This window comes from Aristolochia californica, unplaced genomic scaffold (genome assembly GCF_029961685.1).
Source record: "Aristolochia californica isolate CCGP_79_NKW_82.1479 unplaced genomic scaffold, dmAriCali1.0.hap1 SCAF_2, whole genome shotgun sequence".
NCBI classification, from domain to species: Eukaryota; Viridiplantae; Streptophyta; class Magnoliopsida; order Piperales; family Aristolochiaceae; genus Aristolochia; species Aristolochia californica.
In genome coordinates this window covers 50,604,883-50,628,052 of record NW_027181881.1, presented here as the reverse complement: position 1 = coordinate 50,628,052, position 23,170 = coordinate 50,604,883, and the positions used below count along the sequence as shown (strand labels likewise).

Sequence of the window (23,170 nt, the reverse complement as noted above, 5' to 3'; positions counted from 1 at the left end):
ACATTCTTAATTATGAAAATGTCTAGTGACATTAAACTTAGTTATATAAAGTTAATGACATAAAAAATTATGATTAATCATGGAGATATAACAATTTAACCCCATAAGGTAAATATTATATTTAAGTAATTAATCAGGATGGGAAAAAAATATTTCAAAAAAAAAAAATCTAGTTACCTACATGCGTAGAAAATTCTTTTACAGACAAATTTTAATCCCATCATAAAGTGATATAAATCGCTTATGTGTTATAATCTAAGCCCACAAAAAATATTATAATGACATGTTGATTTATTTGTTTGAATTTATGTACATGGGTAATATTTGATTTTATTGCATGTTTAATAAAATTATTGTTTATTTTGCAGTTGTTTAAACTTTAATTTTTTTCCAAAATTTGATTCCTCCTATATAATTCCTCTTAATGGAGACAATTATACTGATTGGAAAGAGAAAAATCTCTTGTTATTGGGGTATATGAACCTTGACTTGACACTTTGAGGGGATAAACCCCCAATGCCCACAGAAATCCAGTACCCAAATTGAGACATGTATTTTATGCAAAATTTTAAATGTAGGTTAGAACTCGATCTTGACTCGAGCTCGAACTCGGTTAAAATTATTGGGTTTGAACTCAATTCCAATTTTGCTCAAGGTTGGGCTCAACTTGAGTTCAAATTTGAAGTATTTAAATTAAATCTGATTCAAACATGTTCGAGCTGGGCTCGAGTCGACTCAATCCCTGGCTTACTAACCGGAGCTTAAGGGCAAACCTGAATAAAAAGAAAATCAACTAAAATGAAAACCTGAGGGTTTGGAATCCCACGTGAGAGGCCCCCTTTGTTTGGTTTCCTCCCTCCCGTATTCTGGGGAATTCGACTACACTTCGTCGAGTTCCCTCCTTTTTCTTTTAAAAACTCGTCTATACATACAGCTACGCCACGAGCGTATACTTGTACAGTTGTACTCAATCGCCGTGTTTTAATGTTCCGAAACGTATCGAGCGTTACAGGAGACGGATCGTTGATCCGCCTGCAACATAATTTTAGGTCAATATTTTTAGTCAACTAATAAGAGACACATCCACCTCCCGTCTCTCGTTTCCACATTCGGACCCGCTTCCTTCGATTCGATTGCGATTACCATCTGGGGATCCAGACACACAGGAGAGGATAGAGATTGGTTTTGTAGACATGCCAGCTCCTCCGGCGGTGCAGCACTCCTCCTCCAAGATGCGACGGAAGGTCGCTCCCACCGCCCTCCCCCACGATCCCGATTCCTCCGACAAACTCGACCTCCTTCTCCTCTCTTCCGCCATCTGCAACGGCGAAGACCTCGGTCCTTTCGTTCGCAAGGCCTTCGCCTCCGGTAAGCCCGACACTCTTCTCCACCACCTTCGCCACTTCTCCCGCTCCAAGGAGTCCGAGATCGAAGAAGTCTGCCGCGCTCACTTTGAAGACTTCATCCGCGCCGTCGACGACCTCCGATCCCTTCTCTCCGACGTTGACTCTCTCAAGTCCTCTCTCTCCCACTCCAACGCTCGCCTCCAGTCCGTCGCTGGCCCCCTTCTCGCCTCCCTCGATGCCTTTATTGAAGCTCGCAACATCTCCCGCAACGCCGCCTTGGCCCTCGATGCTGCCCGCGCCTGCGCCCGAACCGCCGACTTTTGCTGCCGCGCCAACGCCCATCTCCAGGCATCCAACTTCTATCTCGCTCTTAAATGTGTTGACGCCCTCGAGCGCGATCACCTTCAGGATTGCCCCTCTTCCACTTTCCGACGGATGCTCGAGAAGCAGATTCCCGCCATCAGAGCTCACATCGAGCTGAAGATCAATAAGGAGTTTGGGGACTGGCTTGTACAGATCCGGGTCGTGAGCCGTAATTTGGGCCAGGTTGCCATCGGCCAGGCCTCCGCCGCCAGACAAAGGGAGGAAGAACTTCGGATTAAGCAGCGTCAGGCCGAAGAACAGAGCCGACTCAGTTTGCGCGACTGCATCTACACCCTTGAAGAAGAAGAGGATGAGGATCCCACGGTTGGCCATGGCGATGAACCCAACGATAAGCTTGGCGCCTTCGGCTTTGATCTCACTCCTTTATACAGAGGGTATCATATCAACCAAACCCTAGGGTTCCAAGATCGATTCAAACAGTACTATTTTGAGAATCGCAAACTCCAATTAACATCCGACTTCCAGGTATCTTCGATGACCCCGTTCCTTGAATCCCACCAGCAGTTTTTTGCGCAAATTGCCGGTTTTTTCATTGTGGAAGATCGAATTTTACGTACCGGTGGTGGGTTAATCTCTAAACTTGAAGTGGAGAGTCTCTGGGATATCGCCATGAGTAAAATGTGCTCTGTATTGGAAGACCAGTTCTCAAGAATGCAAACTGCTAATCACTTGTTGTTAATCAAAGACTACGTGAGCCTTCTAGGTGTGACCTTGCGCAGATACGGCTACCCCGTGGATGCATTGCTTGATGTTTTGAGCAAACACCGGGACAAGTACCACGAACTCTTATTATCGGACTGCCGAAAACTAATTACTGATGCCCTGGCAGCTGATAAGTTTGAGCAGATGCTAATGAAGAAAGAGTACGAGTATTCCATGAATGTGCTCTCGTTCCAAATACAGACTTCGGATATAGTCCCAGCTTTCCCTTTTGTAGCACCGTTTTCCTCCACCGTGCCTGATTGTTGCCGAATTGTCCGTTCTTTCATCGAAGATTCTGTTAGCTTTCTGTCTTACGGCGGGCAGTTAGATTTCTATGATGTGGTGAAGAAGTATCTGGATCGGCTTCTGATTGAAGTATTGGATAGTTCTCTGGTAAAACTTATCAATTCTTCAGTTCATGGGGTTTCTCAAGCTATGCAGGTCGCAGCAAATATGGCAGTCCTGGAAAGGGCTTGCGACTTCTTTTTCCGTCATGCGGCTCAATTATCAGGACTCCCACTGAGAATGGCAGAGCGAGCCAGGAGACAGTTCCCACTAAAAAATGCTCGCGATGCTGCTGAGGAGCATCTAGCAGGGCTACTTAAAGCTAAGGTCGATGACTTCATGTTGTTGACAGAGAATATAAACTGGATGAGCGATGACTTCCCACCTAATGGAAATGAATATGCCAATGAAGTGCTTATATACCTGGAGACTTTGGTTTCTACCGCTCAACAGATTTTGCCAGTTGAAGTGCTTAAACGGGTTCTTCATGGTGTACTCACCCATATATCAGAGAAGATCGTGGGTGCCTTTCTTGGGGATTCCGTCAAAAGGTTTAATGGGAATGCTGTAATGGGTATAGATGTGGATATCCGAATGTTTGAATCCTTTGCGGATAACCAAGCGCATCTCTTTCAAGATTCTGATTCAGGCACAAATCAATTAAGGGGTGCTCTTTCAGAAGCTAGGCAGTTGGTTAATTTGCTTATGAACAACCACCCGGAAAATTTCCTCAATCCAGTCATCAGGGAGAAGAGTTACAGTGCTTTGGATTATAAGAAAGTGGGGATAATTTCTGAGAAGTTCAGGGATGCTTCTGATCGGCTTTTTGGTAGTTTTGGAACCAGGGGATTGAAGCAGAACCCTAAGAAGAAGTCACTGGATGCTTTGATAAAGCGACTCAAGGATGTTAGCTGAATGAATTGCCTTGCATGTAAGAGAGCATGTTTTCTTTTCTTTCATTCTTTTGGTTTTATTGTTTGAACATAGAGGTTTACATATGGGTATAATCTGGGATAGCCACTAACTCCGGATACATGCTAGTTAAAGTTCCATTCATTGTCGCCCTCTTCATTTACCTGTTACAACTGTGCTCGTTTGTGAATCTGGCCTCATGTGTTTTTTTAAAGAAAAAATGATTGTTTGAAAGGTTTGTTTAGCCCTGTATTTGTTGAAACGGAGATGTTCTCCTTCCCTTTCTCCTTCTTTCAATTTAAAGTTCTTCTTATCTTGGAAGTAGTTATTTCTCACTAGTTAGCCTGGTAGGCATTAAAGCTCCTTGTTCCAGCAATCAGTACCAGTTGGCTTCCTCACTCCGCTCTTGTCAGCGCCACCAATGAGAATACATAAATAGAAAACAATGAACATAAATTCGGAGGGAGCTAGGACTTCCAATAGTGCAGAAAGACTGTCACAGAATAGTCTTACATGGATTAGTAAATACAAAAATTTTGAGTTTATTAGTTGGAATTTTTTTTTTTATAAAGCTGGCTAGTTATTTTGAGATAGACTTTGGACCCAATTCGACATAGTATCATAGCAAAGTATTCATATGTGTAAAGTTGCAAAAGAAAAGAGAACCTACAACTTTTTCGACTTTCTGATAAAAACTTGCAGCAAAACAGAGTAGGGTGAGACTGGGATTATTCTTCATTTGTTAACTTCTTTTCTCGAATTTTAGAAATACAATCTAAAGAAGCTCTCCTGTACCTCCCATAATTTTAATTCATTTTTCATTTTTGTTATCTAAAATGGTAAATTTTGTTGTCTATAGGTCGGGTCCAGCCACGAGTTACAGAATATAATCAAGTTGCCACGAAATGAGTTGAGCTACCTGTGCTTAATGTCTAGTCTACTCCTCTTCTCAAGTTCCAACCAGCCATTACACCTGCACCCATCTCCCCGGTAGTTAGCTTGCATGATACTAGCTGAAACACGTCCCCGTTATTCCGCTACTTAAATGTAAACAATCCAGTCCATTTCACTATTTAATTTAGACTCAGACATCGCATTGATAGTCCAGAAATTAAGAGAGATGAAGACCATGGTGAGTTCTGTCCTCCTCTTCACATGCGCAGTCTTGTTGTCGACAGGTCCCTTACCTGCAATCTCGTCGGAGGATGAAAATACGCCCACTGCTTACCAAGTTCTCGAGGCCAATCCCCATTGGCCTACTCCCGCAAGGTGTGACAGGCCATGAGCTCGACCCATACACGGGCAAATTTTTAACCTTCTTGAACGGGAGTAGCAGCTTCTCCTTGCAGGGTTCCTACAGGTTAACTTACAGATCGACCATCACGGGTACCATCTCCAAAGGAAGGCTTAAGAACCTCGCGGGGATTCAGCTCAAGGTTTTCTTCCTGTGGCTTAATATTGTTGAAGTTGCCAGGAAAGGCGATCAACTCGAATTCTTTGTTGGTTATGGATCTGCCACTTTCCCGGTTGATAACTTCGAAGAGCGACCGCAGTGCGGATGCGGATTTGATTGCCTGAGAACCGGAAGAAGACCCTTTTTTTATTTCTTCTTGAACACCATTTATTGAACGAAATAAGTAATTGCAGTTTTGTAATTCGCTGGTGATGCAATATTTGATTTAATCTTATGATTTACTTAGACATTGGCGGTCCCTCTGAAGAGCAAGAGCGGAAAGTATGGATGATCTGACTCGCATAAGACAACGAATCAATGATCGCATCAAATGATATCCACCCTTGTCTTAAATAGTTAAAAGGATGTTTTTAATTATAATTAATTCTCTTGTATACATTTTTCTTTAAATACAGCCTATTAGAGATTCGTTTTACAAATGCAACCCATGTTTCATTTATTAGTCGACTGATTTAGCCTTAAAATATGTGTAAAAAACCAAAGACTGTTCGACTGGATGATGCCCTTCTGGTCCAAGCTCAAACACATAGGCTCCCGTCTTCTCGTTTGGCACTGTCGTCTTCCTTTACTATAAATATTGCCACGCCTTTACCCGTGTATTCTAATCTAACTGCTGGGGAAACTTCAGGAAAGAGAAATGGGGGTACCTGCGAAGACGGGATCTTTGCCTCTCTGTGTGATGATATTGGCTGTCGGAATCTTCTTTGCAGGATCCTTGCCCGCATACTCCTTGTCGGCCGATAACCTCTCTGCCTACCAAGTTTTGGAGGGATATGATTTCCCAATTGGCCTACTTCCCCAAGGAGTACTGGGCTACGAGCTGGATCGGGATACCGGAAGATTTAAGGCTTATTTGAATGGTTCTTGCAGCTTTTCACTCGAGGGATCCTACCAATTGAAGTACAAATCGACTATCAGCGGTTATATCTCTAAGGATAGGCTGCGGGATTTAAGTGGAATCAGTGTCAAGGTGCTTTTCTTTTGGCTCAACATCGTGGAGGTGAAACGGATTGGTGACGATCTGGAATTCTCCGTCGGGATCGCCTCCGCCAATTTTCCCATCGATAATTTCGAGGAGTGCCCGCAGTGTGGATGTGGATTGGACTGCGTTAACGGGCACAGTGTACTCACAAGTGGAAGACCCTTTGTTTCTTCCACCTAGAATTGTTACGTAAGTAAGGTGATTTAGGTTAACCGTTTTAGATACAATGACTGGTTTACTACTTATTGGAAAGTATGCATATTCATATTTCGCCTGTTTTATGCATTTTATTTCTTATTTTCCTACCAATTTTGCTTGTGGATTCCGTCACGAATCATCGCATGGTTTGATACGTAATTCCTATCTCCTTTTTTTTTTTTTTTTTTTCTTTTTCTAGTGAAAGATGAGAACTAAATTGGCTGGTTTCGTTTCGTTACTTAGGTTTACTTATTTCAACCTAAGTAGCCTGTACTAATAATTTGAAATAGCAATTCTCTTTAGATAGAAGGGGAAATCTGCAAGTGACTGCTAGAGTGAACAAATTCTCATGTTTTAATGATGGAGAATTACTTCTGTTGCTAGATGAAAGAAGGAAAATGCATTATGCATTAAATAATTACTCTAATAAGAGCCAAGAAGATAAGAGTGCAATGTAATTGTTCTAAATACAGATGTGAAACTGTATCTTGTGTCTATTTTGTTTCTTTCTAAAATGACTTATAGAGATTCAGTGCTCTCTGTGGAGGACTGTATGCAGATCTAGAGTTTAATGTGGGAAGGTAGTTCTAGGGGACCGAAAATCTAAACGTGTTCTAGCATTAGTAGTCTAGCCTTATTTGTGGAAAAGAGGAGAGACCTTTTACACTTTTGAGTAACTCAACTGTTTGCATCTTCTGTTTTAAGATGTTCTGATACAAACTCAAGTATCTCATTACATTCATTAGTTACAAATCCCCTATGGCTTGGAAACAGAACTGCCAAATGTGAGAGTGAATGGTTGAAATTTAAGAAGAATGGTTGAAATGTTTGTACATGGAGTGTGATGGAACAATCTCAAAGCAGGGTAAATGCTCTTTGCCCTGGCTGGAGCAATCAGATTGGCAGAATGAAGCTCGGGATTTCACTAACACACGCGCCCTTGTCTCTTGGGCAACTTTTGTTTCTCTACTTTGTTGGAACGCAACCAGATTCTATAAATTGAATAATGTTGAGTCATCGATTTTGTCATCTTAACAGAATATTGTTTGTCCTTAAACATATTGTCAGTGAAAAGAAAATTAAAACGATCAGTAGAGACCACGGTTGAATATTATTTGGAACAACTGATATTGACTTGCAGCTAAGTATAAGCATGGGTGTGTGCATATCCTTTGAACTCTGAAACCTCAAACTCATGATATTTTGCCCATCTTTTCATATTCTTTTTTTTTGGTTTAGTGTCTCGTACATTGTGGAGTGCTTTGGACATAAGATATTTCAGACTTTCTTGATTTACATGGATACTTTCTGAATGAGCCAACACAAGCTTATATCTTACTAGATCTCATTAAAGCATGGATGTCTTCCTGAATCAAGTAGCTTAGGAAATAGAGATGAACAAAGATGAATCTTGTGGGAGCTTGGCACAGTTATTTTTGCTTTGCAAAGTTGGTACATTAGCCATTTTGCTCATGGACGGGAAAAATGGTATTCACGTTGCAGACCTTGATAAGTTCGGCTCCTCTCTATCCTGAAGTGACTAAGCATCGAAAGTTTTTATGAAAATAGCCACCCTGCTCACTCTACATTTCGGAAGTTTCGAATGTGATATCTTTGCCATCTGAAAGTTTTTATGAAAATAGCCACCCTGCTCACATATGGAAAACAGTTATTTTCATGATTTTACCTGTAAGCATAGGAAAACGAATTCATTGTGTTGCCAGTTGGGAGTTGGGACGTTCAGAGTCCAACAAGATGGAAGACTTTCTTTGCTGTTTCTTATTGATTTCAAGCACAGGTCCTGGGTAAAACTGATTTGGAAACGAATTGAGAGTGAAACAAAGAAAATAAACAAGTTGAAAAACGTTCAGAGTCTCTTCTTTGTTGTTCCTGCTTCAAAAGTGAACGAACTTCTCATCAAGCATGTCATCTATATAGCCTCAACTTTTCAGTTATGCAGTTTTATCTTTCCTGTACCTGGTCAATGAATCTGAACGATGGGTGATGTTCTTGCTTGCCTCGTTCATTTGTTGGTAGATGATTCATAACTTAGTGCATTGGTTATTTTATAAGTCAATAGCTGGGCTGCCAGCTCTGATAGACTATCAATGACCCTCACCAAGAACCTGTTTCCCAAATTTGTATGCTTTGATCTGTTCAGATCTCATCTGGAATTCTCCACGTTCTTGTACTGGTGATCACTTGCTTGAGAACCATTCCCCAGCATGAATAATAGTCTCTTTCCAAATCATAAATCTTGGTTTTATAGTTTCTTTTCTGATATATCTCTCAGCAGCCGGTAAGGCTGGTGACCTTCATTTTCTTCCAGACACCTTCGTCCAGGATACCATAGTTAAGAAACTCATATTCTGACGCTGGATAAAATGCTATAAAAACTCCATAAATTCTCCATAAAATGTTAAGGTGGATCAAATCTTATGAGTAGGTAGGTTTTATACAGTTGGAAAGCATCCTAATCTATGAGTGGTAGTAAGACAAAATTCTTTAAGACGTAGAGAAGTAAGTAAAAAGCAATCAAAGGGGGCGTTGGTATGTCCATTACATCTGTCAGAGTCATCACAGTGTTCATATAATGAGACCAGAACCTTTAATGCTTGTGACGGCGGTTCAAACTACAATGAATCTTAAGAACCAAAACCATACACGGAATCAATCCATTATTGAGAGGAAACTCGCTGATGCTTTTCCTAAGTCAAGTCCACGCTTTCTCATCAAATTATTGTCTTTTTTAGCTATTATGGAGGAGAGCCGTAGGAAACCAGGAATCATTTCCGAATGTGAACGTGAACGAGTGGTTTACCATCCTCGCCGCCTTCAGTGGCGATGATGGTAACTGCCCAGTATCGGCGATCACGCCACATGGAGCGCATAATTTGTACTTTTCCTAGGTCAAGTCTTCTCTGTCCCTGATCGATTCGTTGCATCTTCCTTCTTGTTTTATCTGTTTCTACCATGGGTTCGATCTAAAGAATTTTCATTTTTCGAGTGAATTCTTCTTTGCGTTTTTCTCTAGGTTCCTCGGACTTGAAGAATGATATTGATCAGCACAGCCAAGCGCCTACTTTCTTAACATTTTCTATGAACAAAAATCGCCCCAGGAATAAATTAGTTCTCAGATCGTCGATTGTATTAATGCTTACATCTCATGAAACTTGTAAAACTTTAAAACACGAAATGGCCGGCATTCTTTATGGCTTTTGTTTTTTTTTGGCCGGATTCTTGGGTTCGATGTTGAAGAGTAATTAATTTATTTGTGCAAAGAACCTGAATCCACCCATCTGTCTTACTGTTTAGTTCTTGTACAGTGTTCCTTGCTTGCCTCTGAATATCTGTTTTTCTTTTGCTTGTATTGGGAGGATTTGTTCAGAGACGAAGCCGAAGTGAACCGAAAGAAAAAAAAAAACACAGAGGAGAACGATTATTGAACATGAAATAGATAAATTTGCTTCATTCATGGGAATTAGCAGGGGGAGGGAAAGGGGGTAGACACCCACCAAACCCTGTTTCTGGTACAAACTACAAATAACTATAACAACGGTAATATGCGTAGTGAATATTGATGAATCTTCTTCCTAATCCCTCCTCTTCAGCAGGACCCTTCGCAACTCGGCCACGTCCACCTCCGCACCTCCGTTGCTGGGTCTATAGTATCCTGTCTCCGGGTCGGGCACCCATGAAGCGGGCGCATCGGTCGTGTCCTTCTTCAAATATTTTTCTTCAGGTCTGACAACCACCACGGCAGGCCTTCCTCTCACCACGCTTGGAACTGCCGCCGCAGATGACAGATTTCGACTGAGGAAAACACAGAACCCAGCCCATGTTCAGTTCACGTCAGGTTACAACCAGGTAAGAAACGCAAGAATAAATGAAAAGAAAATAAAATAAAATGAAACGAGTGGAGAGCTGAGCTTACCTGGAGATGGAGATGGCGTAATCGAAAGCTGCTAGAAGCTTAGAGCTGGAGAGATTGCGAGCCATTTCTCTGTCGAATGAGAGACTAGTTTAATTTCTTCAAATAAGCAGACACAAATAGCTGCTGAAAAAGCTCTCTGTTGTGATGGCACGATAGAAAGCTTTCTACAGCAGCTAAACAAAGCTCCTCCTCTGCGCTCTACCCCCCTTCTATGTTTCTCGCTGAGGTGTGAAGAGGGAACCAGAAGAGGAGAAGGAATTTATAGGCGCCGAAGGAGGAGAAGAAGGCGAAAGGAAAGAGGAAGTGTGGCGAGAGGAAGGCGTCAATGAAGCCGTCGTCGTTCAAGGAATCGTATGAGCAGATGACACGTGTCCGAGCTTTATGTAAGATCTTGTTTCCAGAAGTCGTCAATTTCTCGGTCAGCCGCGGCCTTGACGATTTCCTCTCCACGGGGGCCTACCTCCCAGTGGTTCGGATTTATACCTAGCCTGCGGGCCATGATAATGAAAATATCCATTTATTTAGTTCGTAAAACCGAATAGAGAATTGTTCATGTCGGGTTTTCTTACTTTACCCGAACAACTCTGGAAATTTGGGATCCGAGTTTATTCCCGATTTCCTGTTAACAATTTATGATTCAGGTTAGGTAGAAGAAAAGCAGATGCTCTTTCGGCGCATTTGGTTTCCAAGGGACAGATTCTTCTTCTAGCTTTAACTAAATTCTCCACTGGAGCCTGCTTTTTAACAAAGGCAGAGACAGAATGACGATGCCGGTGCACCAAATTCTGATGGTACTCAAGAGCCACGTTATCTCTCCAGAATCGCGCCGTTAACGGGACAGGTAGAGAAGGAAGGAGTCGGCTGAGTTTCGTGGAGAACAGAGAAGGTCCAGGTTAGGGGTTGAGTGAGTGGGAGTGCTTTCTCTGCGTTTTTTATTGAGAATTCAATGGAGGAGGATGGTTGGCCTCCATGGAGAGTTGTGTCACGGAATCTGTCCGTGTACGATGATACAGAAACGGAGCCTTCCAAGGCTGCCTTTCTGCCCCCAAAACAAAGGAATCTGCTTGTTTAATGGCCGTCGAGGGAACCGAACAGTGTTTCCGCTTCCTCCGGTAACCAATCAACCCCACCGTGCTGATGCCTCCCTCTTGTCTTTTCTCGCTCAGCATATCTGGTGGGAGTCTCGACGATTGTAGCTCTCCATTCCATCCATCTTTTACGATCCTTAAGCAATCGTCCTTCGCTTCCAAGTTTAAACACGTTGATTGTGTTTATGTTTTGCTTGCCTGCATTTTGGACGTACTTTCAAGTCCTAAAGAGGAACTCGATCACCTATAATCAGTGTTGTCGAAATTGGACCAAACCGGGAGGTTCAACCAGATTGAATTGGAACCACTATATTATTTTTTTTATCACCTAAGGAATATGGTTTTTGGCATAAAACATAAATACCCAACTGGTTGGCTTTATTTGAACCTGAATCGGATCAGTTATTTTAGTCTTGTTCAATTATTTTCTTATAGAAAAATTAGTCTTACCACGAATTTTTTGAAGTCTCAAAATTAAAAAATCAAATACTTATTATTGGATATTTTATTAATAGTAATTAGAAGCTATAAAAACGAGTCTCGAATTTTGTTTATGTTCTTTTTCCTCATCGTGGTGTTGACATAGCAGATGTTACTTACAAGTGTTTAAAATATTAAAATTTTAAAAATAAATTATTTAGTACCTCAACTGATAATGTTGTGTATAATAATATTTGCTTGAGAGTTTTGAAAAGTATGATTTTTCAAAAAATAAAAATTTATTTTATGGTGGGATATTATTTCTTGTGCATTGTTGTGTTTATATTCTAAATTTATTAGTCCAAGACGGTCTTGGTGAAATTAAAGATATCATTGAGAATATACATGAGAATGTTAAATTTATTAATCAGCCAAAAGCAAGACGTTTTCTGAAATTGTGCAACAATTACAACTACATTGGACCTCTACTTATGATATATTGTTTTATGCATTGAAATTTAAAGATGCATTTTTTAAATTATGATACAAAGAGTCAACTTATGATTGTTTACCAAGTATTGATGAATGGGAAAATGTTGAAATGAGGTGTGAGATTCAATAAGTTTTTAATATATCCACTAATATCATTTCTAGAGTGATTGCCTTGTTCTAATTTGTATTTTAGAGATATATAAAGTAAACAAAATTTGAACCATCGTTCTATGAATGGAAATATTTTCATTAGGACAATGATTAGTAAAATGAAAGGAAATTTTTAAAAAAATATTGGGGTGAATGCAATTTGTTAATGGTTGTTGTTTCAATTTTGGATCCAATGGTCAAATTAAGATTGATCGAAATGTATTTTTTTAGATATATATTCTAAGGTGGAAGCTATAAGGAATATAAGCTTAGTATGATGAATATGTAGCCATGTGTAAAGAGAGAATTAGTGTTATGGTCCTGGGTTAAGTATTTGGCATTCCGCTACCTATCAGGCCGGTCTTTTGGGTGGTATTGACTAGGTGTTTAACATTTGGTATCAGAGCAGGTGCTACGTCACAAGTTTGAATCCCGGCGCTCGAAGAGTCCTAAGCGGAGCTTGAAGAGTCCTGTGCGGAGGGGGCTATCTAGCAAAAACTAGAGTAGGCTGTCGCAAAAGTGGTCGTCGTGGACGTCGGCTCATGAAGGTAGGGTGTGTTATTATGGTCCTAGGTTAAGTACTTGGTTTTCCCCTACCTATCAGGCCGGTCTTTTGGGTGGTATTGGCTAGGTGCTTTAACAATTAGTAATGAAGAAACCATTTCAATGTTAGCTGTTTAGTTATTTCCATAAATTACAGGTCACATTCTTCATCAAATTTAGCTTGGTCAAAGGTAATGACTTATGTGAAACAAGTGGAAGTAGTGAATTCACCAAAGAATTTTATTGGATAATTATCCTGAAGAAGGTGTGTATAATTGTGAGAAAACTTCATTATATGATTTTGATGTTTTAGAATAATGAAAAGTGAATAACTTAAAATTTTGGGTACTATCTAAAATGGCAGGAGAGATTTCTGCAATTCTCATATCTTTAGTAGCTTTAAAGTCTACTTTTAGTGTTGGTAGTAGAATAATAAACCCATATCATTCTTCCTTGGCACGAAATACAACTCAAGCTTTGATTTATCATGGTGATTGGATTCATGTTCTTCATGGGGTAAAGAAAAATCAAACGGTAAACTACATTGCATAATTATCATTATGATGTTTTACTTTTGAATATTTTAGTTTTATTTATCAAAAATTTGTTTGATGATTGCAGTTTGAGAAAGAATATGTGGAAATAATGCTACCAATTACATAATTTTTCTTCTTTTTATCATCTTGATAGTTTTAATATTTCATTACATGGAGTAATTAGTAGATGAAGAGTATATCTTTTTATCAAATAATAATAATATTTTTATTTTTTTATTTTTTTGGCACTGGTGAAGATTTTATTCATGTATTTGAGGGGACATAAACTTAAAGGCATATTGTTTTCTAGCACAAAGGGAAAGAGTCGAATTTTTTCCTTTATTTTAGTTTTTTAGGAATGAGTTTTCATTCTTAAAACTAGTTCAGTTTTGTGATTGTTAAAAATAAATTAAAAAAATATAGAGTTTAATATTTGGTTCATAATTTTTTTGTGGGTAATCCAAAGTTATACTCGATTTATAATTTTTTTTTAATTGATCATAAATTCGATATTTTTTGTTCGATTACTAATAGTATTCTGGTAGAGTTTATGCACAATTTCAAGCAGAGTATATACATAATTTTATGCAATTGTTTGGGTAATCTATTTTATTTGATTTGTCGTGTTTGATTGTTAATAGAAATTATACACACTTTTATATAGAGTTTTATGGAGAGTTTATGTATAATTTTATGCAGAATTTATATACAATTTATAGATAGATATTTTATGTAACATTTTTAATATAGATCGGGGCTCGAACCCAACTCAAGCTTCGAGTTTGAACTTAGTTAAAATTATTGAGATTGAACTCGAGTTCGAGTTTGAGTTTGAATTATTCATATCAAGAAGCTCATACATGAATAAATTCAATCTTGGAATAAGGATATTTAATCTCATAGAATTGAAAAGAAAAAAAAAAAAAAAAAAAGAAGACCACCAAGGCAGCGTATAAGGCCTCTAAGACTCTGAACGGCCCATATTAGGGGAACTTTTAATTCAGACACCGCCCGAAGCCCATTTTTAGTCTGTTCTTTCCAAAGCGCGCTGAACACCGGTGGGAGTCGAGTACCAAGCCTCACTTTGCCGGCAAAAAGGGACTAGAACTAGGTTAATAGACGAGAAGAACGGTTGCAGAGATGAGTGCCGGCGACGTTTCTCCCAACGTGACCATTTACATAAACAATCTCAACGAAAAAATTAAACTCGACGGTAGGCATTATTTCTCTCCTTATCATATCATTCTGCTTTCCCTTAGGTTTAAAGTTTTATTTTCTGTTAGTCAGAGTAAATCGTAGGTTCTTCGCCTTATGATTCGTTTTCAGCCACACTTCTTCCATAAAAATAAATTAAAAGGAAATGTACTGTGAAGGGAAGCTAAACCAACGAGGAAGACACGAAGGATATTGCAGAACTTAACTATGTGTTATGTTTTTTTGTGTTTTTAGGGGGTTTCTAGAACCTCAAGGTCTCAAAGGTTTTGCTCCCAAATTTTAGGGTTCTGTTGGTTTTCCGAATAAAATATCCTCTTTCTTACTTGCATGTGGAGATATATTCCTCTCTTCTCTTGCCTAATTGCTATGGGTGTGATCTCTCCAGAACTTACGAACATTTTAAGTCGACAGTTAATCTGGAAGCTGAAAGGCCTGGCTCCAGACTACGTGCTAATGAAGTCTACCTGTGGATAAGTTTTTGCGGCCATATTGTTTATAGGGTTGAATTATCCTGCATAAAAGTATAATATTGATGACTACAAAGACAAAAAGCAATTATTTGCTTAACAAAACTTGGATGAGCACATAAATCATAAGCTGATCAGATCCAAACCATCTAACGCCAACAAAGGTTGTATCAAATTTGGATTGTCAAAAAGTAGAAAAAAGGACTAAACATACAGGCCTTATACCTTTCTTATTTCACCTCATGAGAAATATATTTTACGTGTTTCTGATTTTCAGTATTTGTATGGCATAGGCATTGTAGCATTCCTCATCCAGTCCATCCACATAATCATGTGTTCAAGAAACTGCTCCTGTTGGGTTTCATTTGTCAATCCACTTTGTCCCTAGTTTTTTCTTTTGCATCTAACAACGATTTGTTGTCTATGCATTAGACATGTCCGGATATTTGTTATTTGTTGAATTGCTTTGGCATTCCAATGTTTGCTTACTTCTTTATATAATGAACGTTAAAGATACTGTTCTGAAAGTGGAGTTTTTTTATTTTTATGCTTAGGTTTTCTTCAGCTAACCTGCTTCTGTTGTGTAGAGCTAAAAAAATCTCTTCATGCTGTATTCTCCCAATTTGGCAAGATTTTGGAGGTTCTTGCGTTTAAGACTTTGAAGCACAAAGGACAAGCATGGGTTGTTTTTGAGGATGTTTCATCGGCAACCAATGCTCTTAGACAAATGCAAGGGTTTCCTTTCTATGACAAACCAATGGTGAGTAACATTTTATTGTGTGGATTGGGTCTTTGGCTCAATGGCACAAGGGGAGGCTTCTAGTGTGAGGTCTTGGGTTCACAATGTAAAAGAAAAAGAATTAACTTTTTATCCTGCACTACCATGATTATAACATGAATTTTTATGTCTGCCTTTCTTTCACTGATTTTAAGTTCTGTTTAATTTTTTGTTCAAGTATTACTTGTGGTTACTTTCTGACAATGTTTTTAATAGCATACCAATTTATCAGTCAGCTTTTGAAGTTGAGGGGTCTGGAGCAATACTTATCTAGATGTAGCCTATACTGATTTCAGGCATAGTGGAGTCTTGCTGCTGCTCTTTTATCCTTTCAAGTTATAGATGGGATTATGTTCATTTTATACATTTAGAGGTTGATAAAATAATTCAGTGCACGTAAATATTATTATAGGTCAAATTCTCTTTTGGTTCACTAGTTTTATTTTTGTGGATTGGGCTTTTTTGTGGCACATGGGGAGTTTCTATTGTGAGGTATTGGGTGCAAGTCTCACCAAGGTAAGGGATTTTCAACTTTCAAAAAAAACGAGTTCAAGTTCTCTCAAGAGAATCTAAAAGTCATATGCTAAGGTATTTAAATAAAATAAAATAAATTAAAACAGTTCCGGAAAAAAATTCTAAGGTATTTGGTTGGTGATCAAGATACAAAAAATTCATTGGCTGGAACGATTTAGATGTTTGCCCTTTCGTCATCATCATCGCTGTCAATGCCCTTTCTAGCTTTGTGTTTAACTACTCGAACCCCTTTTCTCAATTCGGATCTACCATTTGCATACTTCATATTCTGCCATTCTTCTTTAAATCCTTCCTCACATCTATCCATATTAATTTTTTTCCATCTAGTTCATGCCATCCATCAAGAAACATTGGTAAAACATTCCTCATTAGTGTACTATAGGCCTATGCTAATTACTAAACCATGTTGAACGTTTTTATGGGACTTCCTCTTCTAATTGGACATCATTCTTAGTTTTTTTTGTCTTACACTTATTTATAGCTGCATATTTCATTGTTTTGCTATACCTGTCTCAACATTGTTTCCTCTGCTAGCTCTGCTTGCTTTACAGATAGCTTGGAAAATGTGTATTATGTGATATTGTCTCCTCTCAACACATATTTAAAGGCCACAAATTTCTTCTACCTTGTTCCCTGCTATACCCTTTCAGCTCATTCTATTATTTTGTTATTTCCGATGGAACCTATATGTACAGATAACTAGGCATATGTAATACACATAAAGTGTATGAGTCAGGGCTGGAAAGTGAAAAGCACATGCTAACAAAAGATGATCACCAACTGGAGCCATGGCAATTTGAGAATTTGAGCTAGACCTTAGCAATGATTTCGAAATTTGATGAAGTTCTTTTTATTTAATGTAATCAAACCAAGCTTTTTTACCCTAGAAAATAAGCCTTCAGTGGTAATGAGGTATCCTCAGGCAACACAGCAATGTCCTGCTACTAGGCGGGCAACTCTAGAGGAGGAAAGGGATCAACCGGAGAAGCAGAAAGTTAATTCTTGTTAGCTGTTCCTGCTAGAGGATGGGCTACCTACTGCTAATGGGCTAGGCCAAGTGTTTTCGTACTGTCTGGCCTGTTGAGTGGAGTTCTGCCGTCTTATTAAACCTTCTAAAGCAATTGGAAACACAAAGTGCTTGAATAGCAGTGAGAATGGTGGATAATCTTTGGCAGTTTCTATTAGGTTTTTTATGTCATATATTTGTAGTGCATTGGTAAGAAAGGAAAGATTTTATAGCCTTTTTTAGGCTGAAAGACTGCTTTACCATGATGCACATATACTTGTAATCCTCTCAATTTGGAGTTCAAAGTATAAAATTTTTTCGTTGCTGTGAAGGATTTTGGTACCCAAAAATCTAGTCTACTGAACTAATGCTGCACGGTTGAGTTTTTAGTTTTTTAGGGATAGAGAGAATCACAGAACAGACAAGTTAAAAATATGTATTGGAAATTATGAAACTTTGGTTATTGCTTCTCAAAAGTTAGAGGAAATGAAGAGATCTCCGGAATTTGTGTCTCCGGAATTTGTGTCTGATATTTTCTATGTTCTCTAATGAGCTTATTGATTGGTTTCTTGTTTGAAACACATTATAATACCTTGTAAAGAAAGTTCTTTTGGTATATAATTCACAAATTGTTATGACCCATTATATGATTTCCTTTTTTCTCTAATTGTGATTAGTAGTTTCCTTTGGAATATGTTTGGCTGCTGCATTGGGATGAATTGTTCAATGCAAAGTTTACCTAATCTGGATTAGACGTGGGGCTCCTTGATGTGGATTTTAAAAACCATTCTGATAGTGCGTGACATTCATCAGGCACTTGTTACCTAGTCTTCTCAACAACTGCAGAGTTGTCAGACTGTCGATCAGTTTTCAATTACAACATGCTATGGATTTGTTATTGTAATATTTAGACAATTGTTGACAGACAGATTCTTCTCTCAGTCCTTTCTTTGACATTGGTAGCAATGTTATAGGATCTATAAGGAGCTTAGTGGTGACAGGTTTGTTCTTATTATTTTCTGTTTTATTATGTTTTAACCATGCAGAGAATACAATATGCAAAAAGCAAATCAGACGTAATAGCAAAGGCAGATGGTACTTTTGTTCCGCGAGAAAGACGAAAGAGACACGAGGAAAAAGGTCAGATTTTGATGGTTACTTAATTTTACCTGGAACTTCCATTTTTTAATGGGTGATCCCTCAAGATTGCTGATAGCTTATGCTTTCATGTTTCTAAGTCATGGTCTTTGATAAGTACCATGTGTGCTACTTAAATCTTTTGTGTGTTTCCTAGGCTTATATTATCTTCCATTCTGTTTTAACTTTTCTGTAAACTTTTCTGCACTTTCAAGGCCCAAAGGCCCAAAGATATTTGCTTCCTGTTGGTCTTTTACCTCTGCTAGTGACCTTTATGGCACTTTCATGTGGTTTCTATATGTTAACTGTTGGACTTTTTCTGTTTTTAAAAGTAGAGATGATTTTTTAAGAAGATATTGAAAGGTTAACCAGGAAATACATATATGTTAACTGATTTGTCTTTCTCATGCTCTTTTGTCAAAATGCATTTTCTTCTTAAAGAATGCTGTATTTTTTAATTTCTTTAAAACTGTTTTGAGTTGTTTCTTGTTCGATGTACTTGATTTATAATTATCTCTATAGATGTGGTGAGTTTAAAAACTGTTGAATTTGTTTCAAGTGGCCATTTATTTTGAATGTAGCTGACAAAAAGCGAAAGGAACAGCATCATGATTCTAATCAAGCTGGAGCCGGTTTCAATTCTGCTTATGCTGCTGCATACGGAGTGGCTCCTCCTGTAAGCACATGCCTTATTATTTCCTTCTATTGTATTTTGCTGAATATGTTTGTTCATTTTGCTTACCACATAAGAGATAGCTATGCATCTTTTATACATCTGCATCTTCATTACTTTTTCATCATTAATAGAAAGTCATGGTAACAATAACAGAAATGGAGCATTTATGGTTTTTTTTTTAATCATACAGGTTTTCTTTTCTTGTTTCATATATATGTTATAATTCCACGAACAGATTAGTCTAAAGAAAATATCTTGGTCATGAAGCTAGAAGGAACTTTAGTCCTGATGCATGAATTCTGTTGGATGAATTTTCCTGATGTTTATATCACGTTTAATGGATGATTTCTCATTGTCTCTTTTCTTGGAAACTAACAGTTATCACAACTGCCTTATCCGGGGGCTCCCAAGACCATGATACCAGAAGCACCGGCTCCACCAAATAGTATACTCTTCATCCAAAATCTTCCCCACGAAACCACTCCGATGATGCTGCAAATGTTGTTTTCACGGTACCCTGGCTTCAAGGAGGTTAGAATGGTGGAAGCGAAGCCTGGCATTGCCTTTGTTGAATATGGAGATGAAATGCAAGCCACGGTGGCGATGCAAGCACTCCAGAGTTTCCAGATAACTCCTCAGAACCCAATGCTTGTTACCTATGCAAAGAAATGAGTCTCTGGAGGCTGTGGTTCCTTTTCTGAATGGAACGTGGATGCCATTCATGCTTCTTCAAAACTGCTCTCCCCAATTTCTGAGGTCATTGGCATTCCATCGCCCGTGTCGATAATGGGTTTCTATGTATCTTATTTAGGTTAGTGGAATTTTACTTTCTTTTTAGGTGTACTTCTGCCTTTTTGGAGCTCATCAGAAGGTTTATCTAACACTACATGCATATTTTTCGTTTTTCTGAATCAAATTTAGCATTGGATAATCTTATATGACTAGCTATAGTAGTGATGGTGAAGGTTCTCGGATTGAAACATGGATGTCATACAGGCAAAACCTCTCAAAGTCCTATACACTCCCCCGTTTTTTGGCTGTTTCACATTTTCGTCTTCCTTTATGTCCTCTGATATGCATATGAAACCTTTCGTGGAGATGGATGACATAAAACCCAAAATCTTTAAAAGTCTATAATCAGAACTATACGATGGCGTTCTGTGAGGAAGTAGAGAGTAAACGATCGATCAAGTGTCCGAAAGAAGAGAGGAACTCGGCTACAGTTTGTTCGTAGAGGTTTGAAGCCATGAAATTGACCAAATGATCCTACAATCATCCATTCACATGCCCTTAGCTGCTGCGAGATGGTATCCCTTGATTATAACTCCAGGAAACCAAAAGCTTTAACTGTGCTTAATTATTGATAAACCCTGCTTAATAGGTCTAATCTACTCTTTTCAGTAAATCCAAACCCTGTTCTCCTTTTAAATTGTCCCCACATAAAAGCTTTCGTTTTGTAAAGCGAAATGTGTCTCTGATATGTCCATGTCGTGATACACCTGTGTTCTCCAGATGAATATTTTTTTACGAGAAGACATCCAATACGTTGCTTAACAGAAGGATGATCCCTTAACCTCTGACCAAGAAACCACGGAAACAGGCAAAAGAGGTAAAGGACATGCGAGTATGTATGCAAGCTGGCTGTTTCTTCTTTATTCTCCTGCATTTATCCTTTTCCATCTCCATTAATATATATACATATATATGCAGAGGCTGTGATGCAAAGAAGATCCCAGGTTTTACTCGAAACCTCTGAGAAATTGGTCTCAAAATCATGGAAACCATGGGTAGTCTTCGCCAGCACCTGCATGCCAAGCCCAAAGCGTTCTCCTATGGCACAAGAAGAGCTATCCCTGTTTTCATTAATACCCGCGTCCAACTGCAGGCACGAGTTCCTTCGAGCGTTCATCTGCACGTCAGACGGAAGCCGCTGGCGCCCTGCGTTTTTAAATGTTCAGCGGCATTTAAACATTTAGATAAAGATGAGGAGGGGGGACCGAAGTTCAAGGGTTTGGGCAATACAGACGTCGGCGCCTCTTTGCTGAAGAAGTTCTTCCCACTGGTTCCGGTGTTAGGTGATGTACTGGGGCCGGTGGACAAGATCGACCAAGTGGTGTCGAGTTACGATGAGAAACTTAACAAGTTGAAAGTCCGTTTCTCTTTGAGTTATTTGGATTTGGGTTTCCCACGCGCTGTTGGGAAGTTGTAGTTGTTTATGACTCCTGTTTTGCAGATGATTGCGGACACGTTGGAAGTGAAGCTAGGAGCAGATGTCGGCGAGCTTGCTTACCTTGCAAATTTGGAGATGATGGACCAGCTGATTAATCATGTAAATTTCCCAGCTCAATTGTCTCAATTCTTTGTTTCCGACGCTGTTGGTAAATTCTGTTGTTTATTGACTCCTGTTTTGCAGATGATTACGAATACGCTGAAAGTGAAACCAGGAGAAGATGGCGGCGAGCATGCTTACCTTGCAAAGTTGGAGCTGGTGGAAGAACTGATTTACCAAGTAACTGTCCCTGCTCAATTATCTTAATTTTTTGTTTCTCTCCTTGTGAGCACCTGTCCATCGTTAAGCTGGTTCGGGTTATTTACACACAGAAACTCGTTGTTTTGCAGGGGAAGTTCGAAATCGCGCAGAAATACTGCGCAAATCATGTACTTCGGGACGCTCCGCCAAACGATCCCAGGCCACGGTTTTACCTGGTGAGTGAGTATCTCTTTTGCTTTGACGTACTTTACACCCAGTACAATTCCAGTTCATATTGCTCGCAATCGCATATAGATCCAGCATTCTAAAGCCTCCGTTGGCTATCTCAAAAACGTAGCTAATGCCTCGTTCAAGCAGCAAGAACCGGAAAACGAGACCTAGCTTTGTGTGTATTTCAATTTTGCAGCTAGAATCAAAGTGGGTTTGCACTTGTTTTCCTTTACAAGGATCTTAAAACAAAATGCTCTCGATTGTGTTTGTTGTTTTAGGTTGTAGCTCAAGTGGTACTCATGCTGGATATGGCTGAAAAGACCAGTAAATACTGGAAAGAGGTCGTCGACAATTACTGGATGCTTGATTTTCCGGTTACAGAACCAGATGAAGATGCCGGACCCATGCTTTCTCCAGTTGAAAACGGCGGGGAGGATCGATTGATACTATTCGTAGAAGTAATGAAGATTTTTAAACAAGCCGTCAGCGGTGAGAGCGGAAACGATGGGAGATTGCCTCCACCTTTTCACAAGTATTGATTTTTGAGTTGGAGAAGTCTCAGTGAAAAGCAATCCAACTTGACTTTTTATGTTTAAATTCTTCCCTAGCACTGCCAAGGTTGGAGTTTATGTTATTTAATGGTTTCATCCCAGGCAATGAAGGAAGTGAAAAGACTTGGGCCTTCTTTGTCACTTGCATGCATTTTGGCATAAGCATTCATATAAGACCCATATGAGTAGATACAAGTTTCTTGTATCTTTCTAGCATTTTATGAGAATAAATTTTGTCCATCTCACGAGTAATCCCTGAGATTTCTTGAGAGAAGCGAACATACATGGATGAAGAATGCCTAATTGTCGTCTCATACTGAGCAAGCATTAAGAAAACCCAGATATTTGTAGATTATCAGGGAATACGACCACCTTGTCCCTTGTGAGTTGTGATCATGTTCCAGAGGATGATTCTTGAGCCATTTTGGAGAAACAAGTTTACCATTTTGAACTGTTATAATGTCTGAGTTTGAAGTTGATATCCTCATTATATTTTTTTTAAACTTCGTAATCAGTGGATAGATCTGTCGCAAATCATTTTTCAATCAAATTTAAGAGAGTAAAATAGATAATAGCAACCATGCGACAATATTTCAACAACTTATTCGAGTAGTCATCCGTACATAAAGCTTGATTTTCGATACAGCGATCGGCAGCAG

At 39.0% G+C, this 23,170-nt stretch overlaps 5 protein-coding genes across 5 annotated transcripts; 4 read left to right on the top strand and 1 right to left on the bottom strand.

Moving 5' to 3' along the window:
• Positions 1-1,113: 1,113 nt before the first annotated feature.
• On the top strand, positions 1,114-5,333 carry LOC137957000 (exocyst complex component SEC15B-like). The gene is made up of 2 exons (XM_068804693.1): positions 1,114-3,648; positions 4,489-5,333. The coding sequence occupies exon 1, from the start codon at positions 1,194-1,196 to the stop codon at positions 3,630-3,632; it is 2,439 nt and encodes an 812-aa protein (XP_068660794.1). The 5' UTR covers positions 1,114-1,193; the 3' UTR covers positions 3,633-3,648; positions 4,489-5,333.
• Positions 5,334-5,625: 292 nt separating this feature from the next.
• LOC137956875 (uncharacterized protein At5g01610-like) lies at positions 5,626-6,394 on the top strand. The gene has a single exon (XM_068804530.1). The coding sequence runs from the start codon at positions 5,741-5,743 to the stop codon at positions 6,263-6,265; it is 525 nt and encodes a 174-aa protein (XP_068660631.1). The 5' UTR covers positions 5,626-5,740; the 3' UTR covers positions 6,266-6,394.
• A 3,482-nt stretch (positions 6,395-9,876) lies between these two features.
• On the bottom strand, positions 9,877-10,282 carry LOC137955260 (late embryogenesis abundant protein Lea5-D-like). The gene is made up of 2 exons (XM_068802120.1): positions 10,218-10,282; positions 9,877-10,096 (listed from the first exon to the last, which is right to left on the bottom strand). The coding sequence occupies exons 1-2, from the start codon at positions 10,280-10,282 to the stop codon at positions 9,877-9,879; spliced, it is 285 nt and encodes a 94-aa protein (XP_068658221.1).
• A 4,184-nt stretch (positions 10,283-14,466) lies between these two features.
• On the top strand, positions 14,467-20,192 carry LOC137955782 (U1 small nuclear ribonucleoprotein A). The gene is made up of 5 exons (XM_068802901.1): positions 14,467-14,659; positions 15,716-15,888; positions 18,493-18,586; positions 19,165-19,259; positions 19,638-20,192. The coding sequence occupies exons 1-5, from the start codon at positions 14,587-14,589 to the stop codon at positions 19,929-19,931; spliced, it is 729 nt and encodes a 242-aa protein (XP_068659002.1). The 5' UTR covers positions 14,467-14,586; the 3' UTR covers positions 19,932-20,192.
• An 804-nt stretch (positions 20,193-20,996) lies between these two features.
• Positions 20,997-22,680, top strand: LOC137957372 (uncharacterized). Its single transcript, XM_068805140.1, has 5 exons — positions 20,997-21,408; positions 21,493-21,588; positions 21,673-21,768; positions 21,879-21,965; positions 22,239-22,680. Exons 1-5 carry the CDS (start codon positions 21,034-21,036, stop codon positions 22,497-22,499), a joined length of 915 nt encoding a protein of 304 aa, XP_068661241.1. The 5' UTR covers positions 20,997-21,033; the 3' UTR covers positions 22,500-22,680.
• Positions 22,681-23,170: the final 490 nt, after the last annotated feature.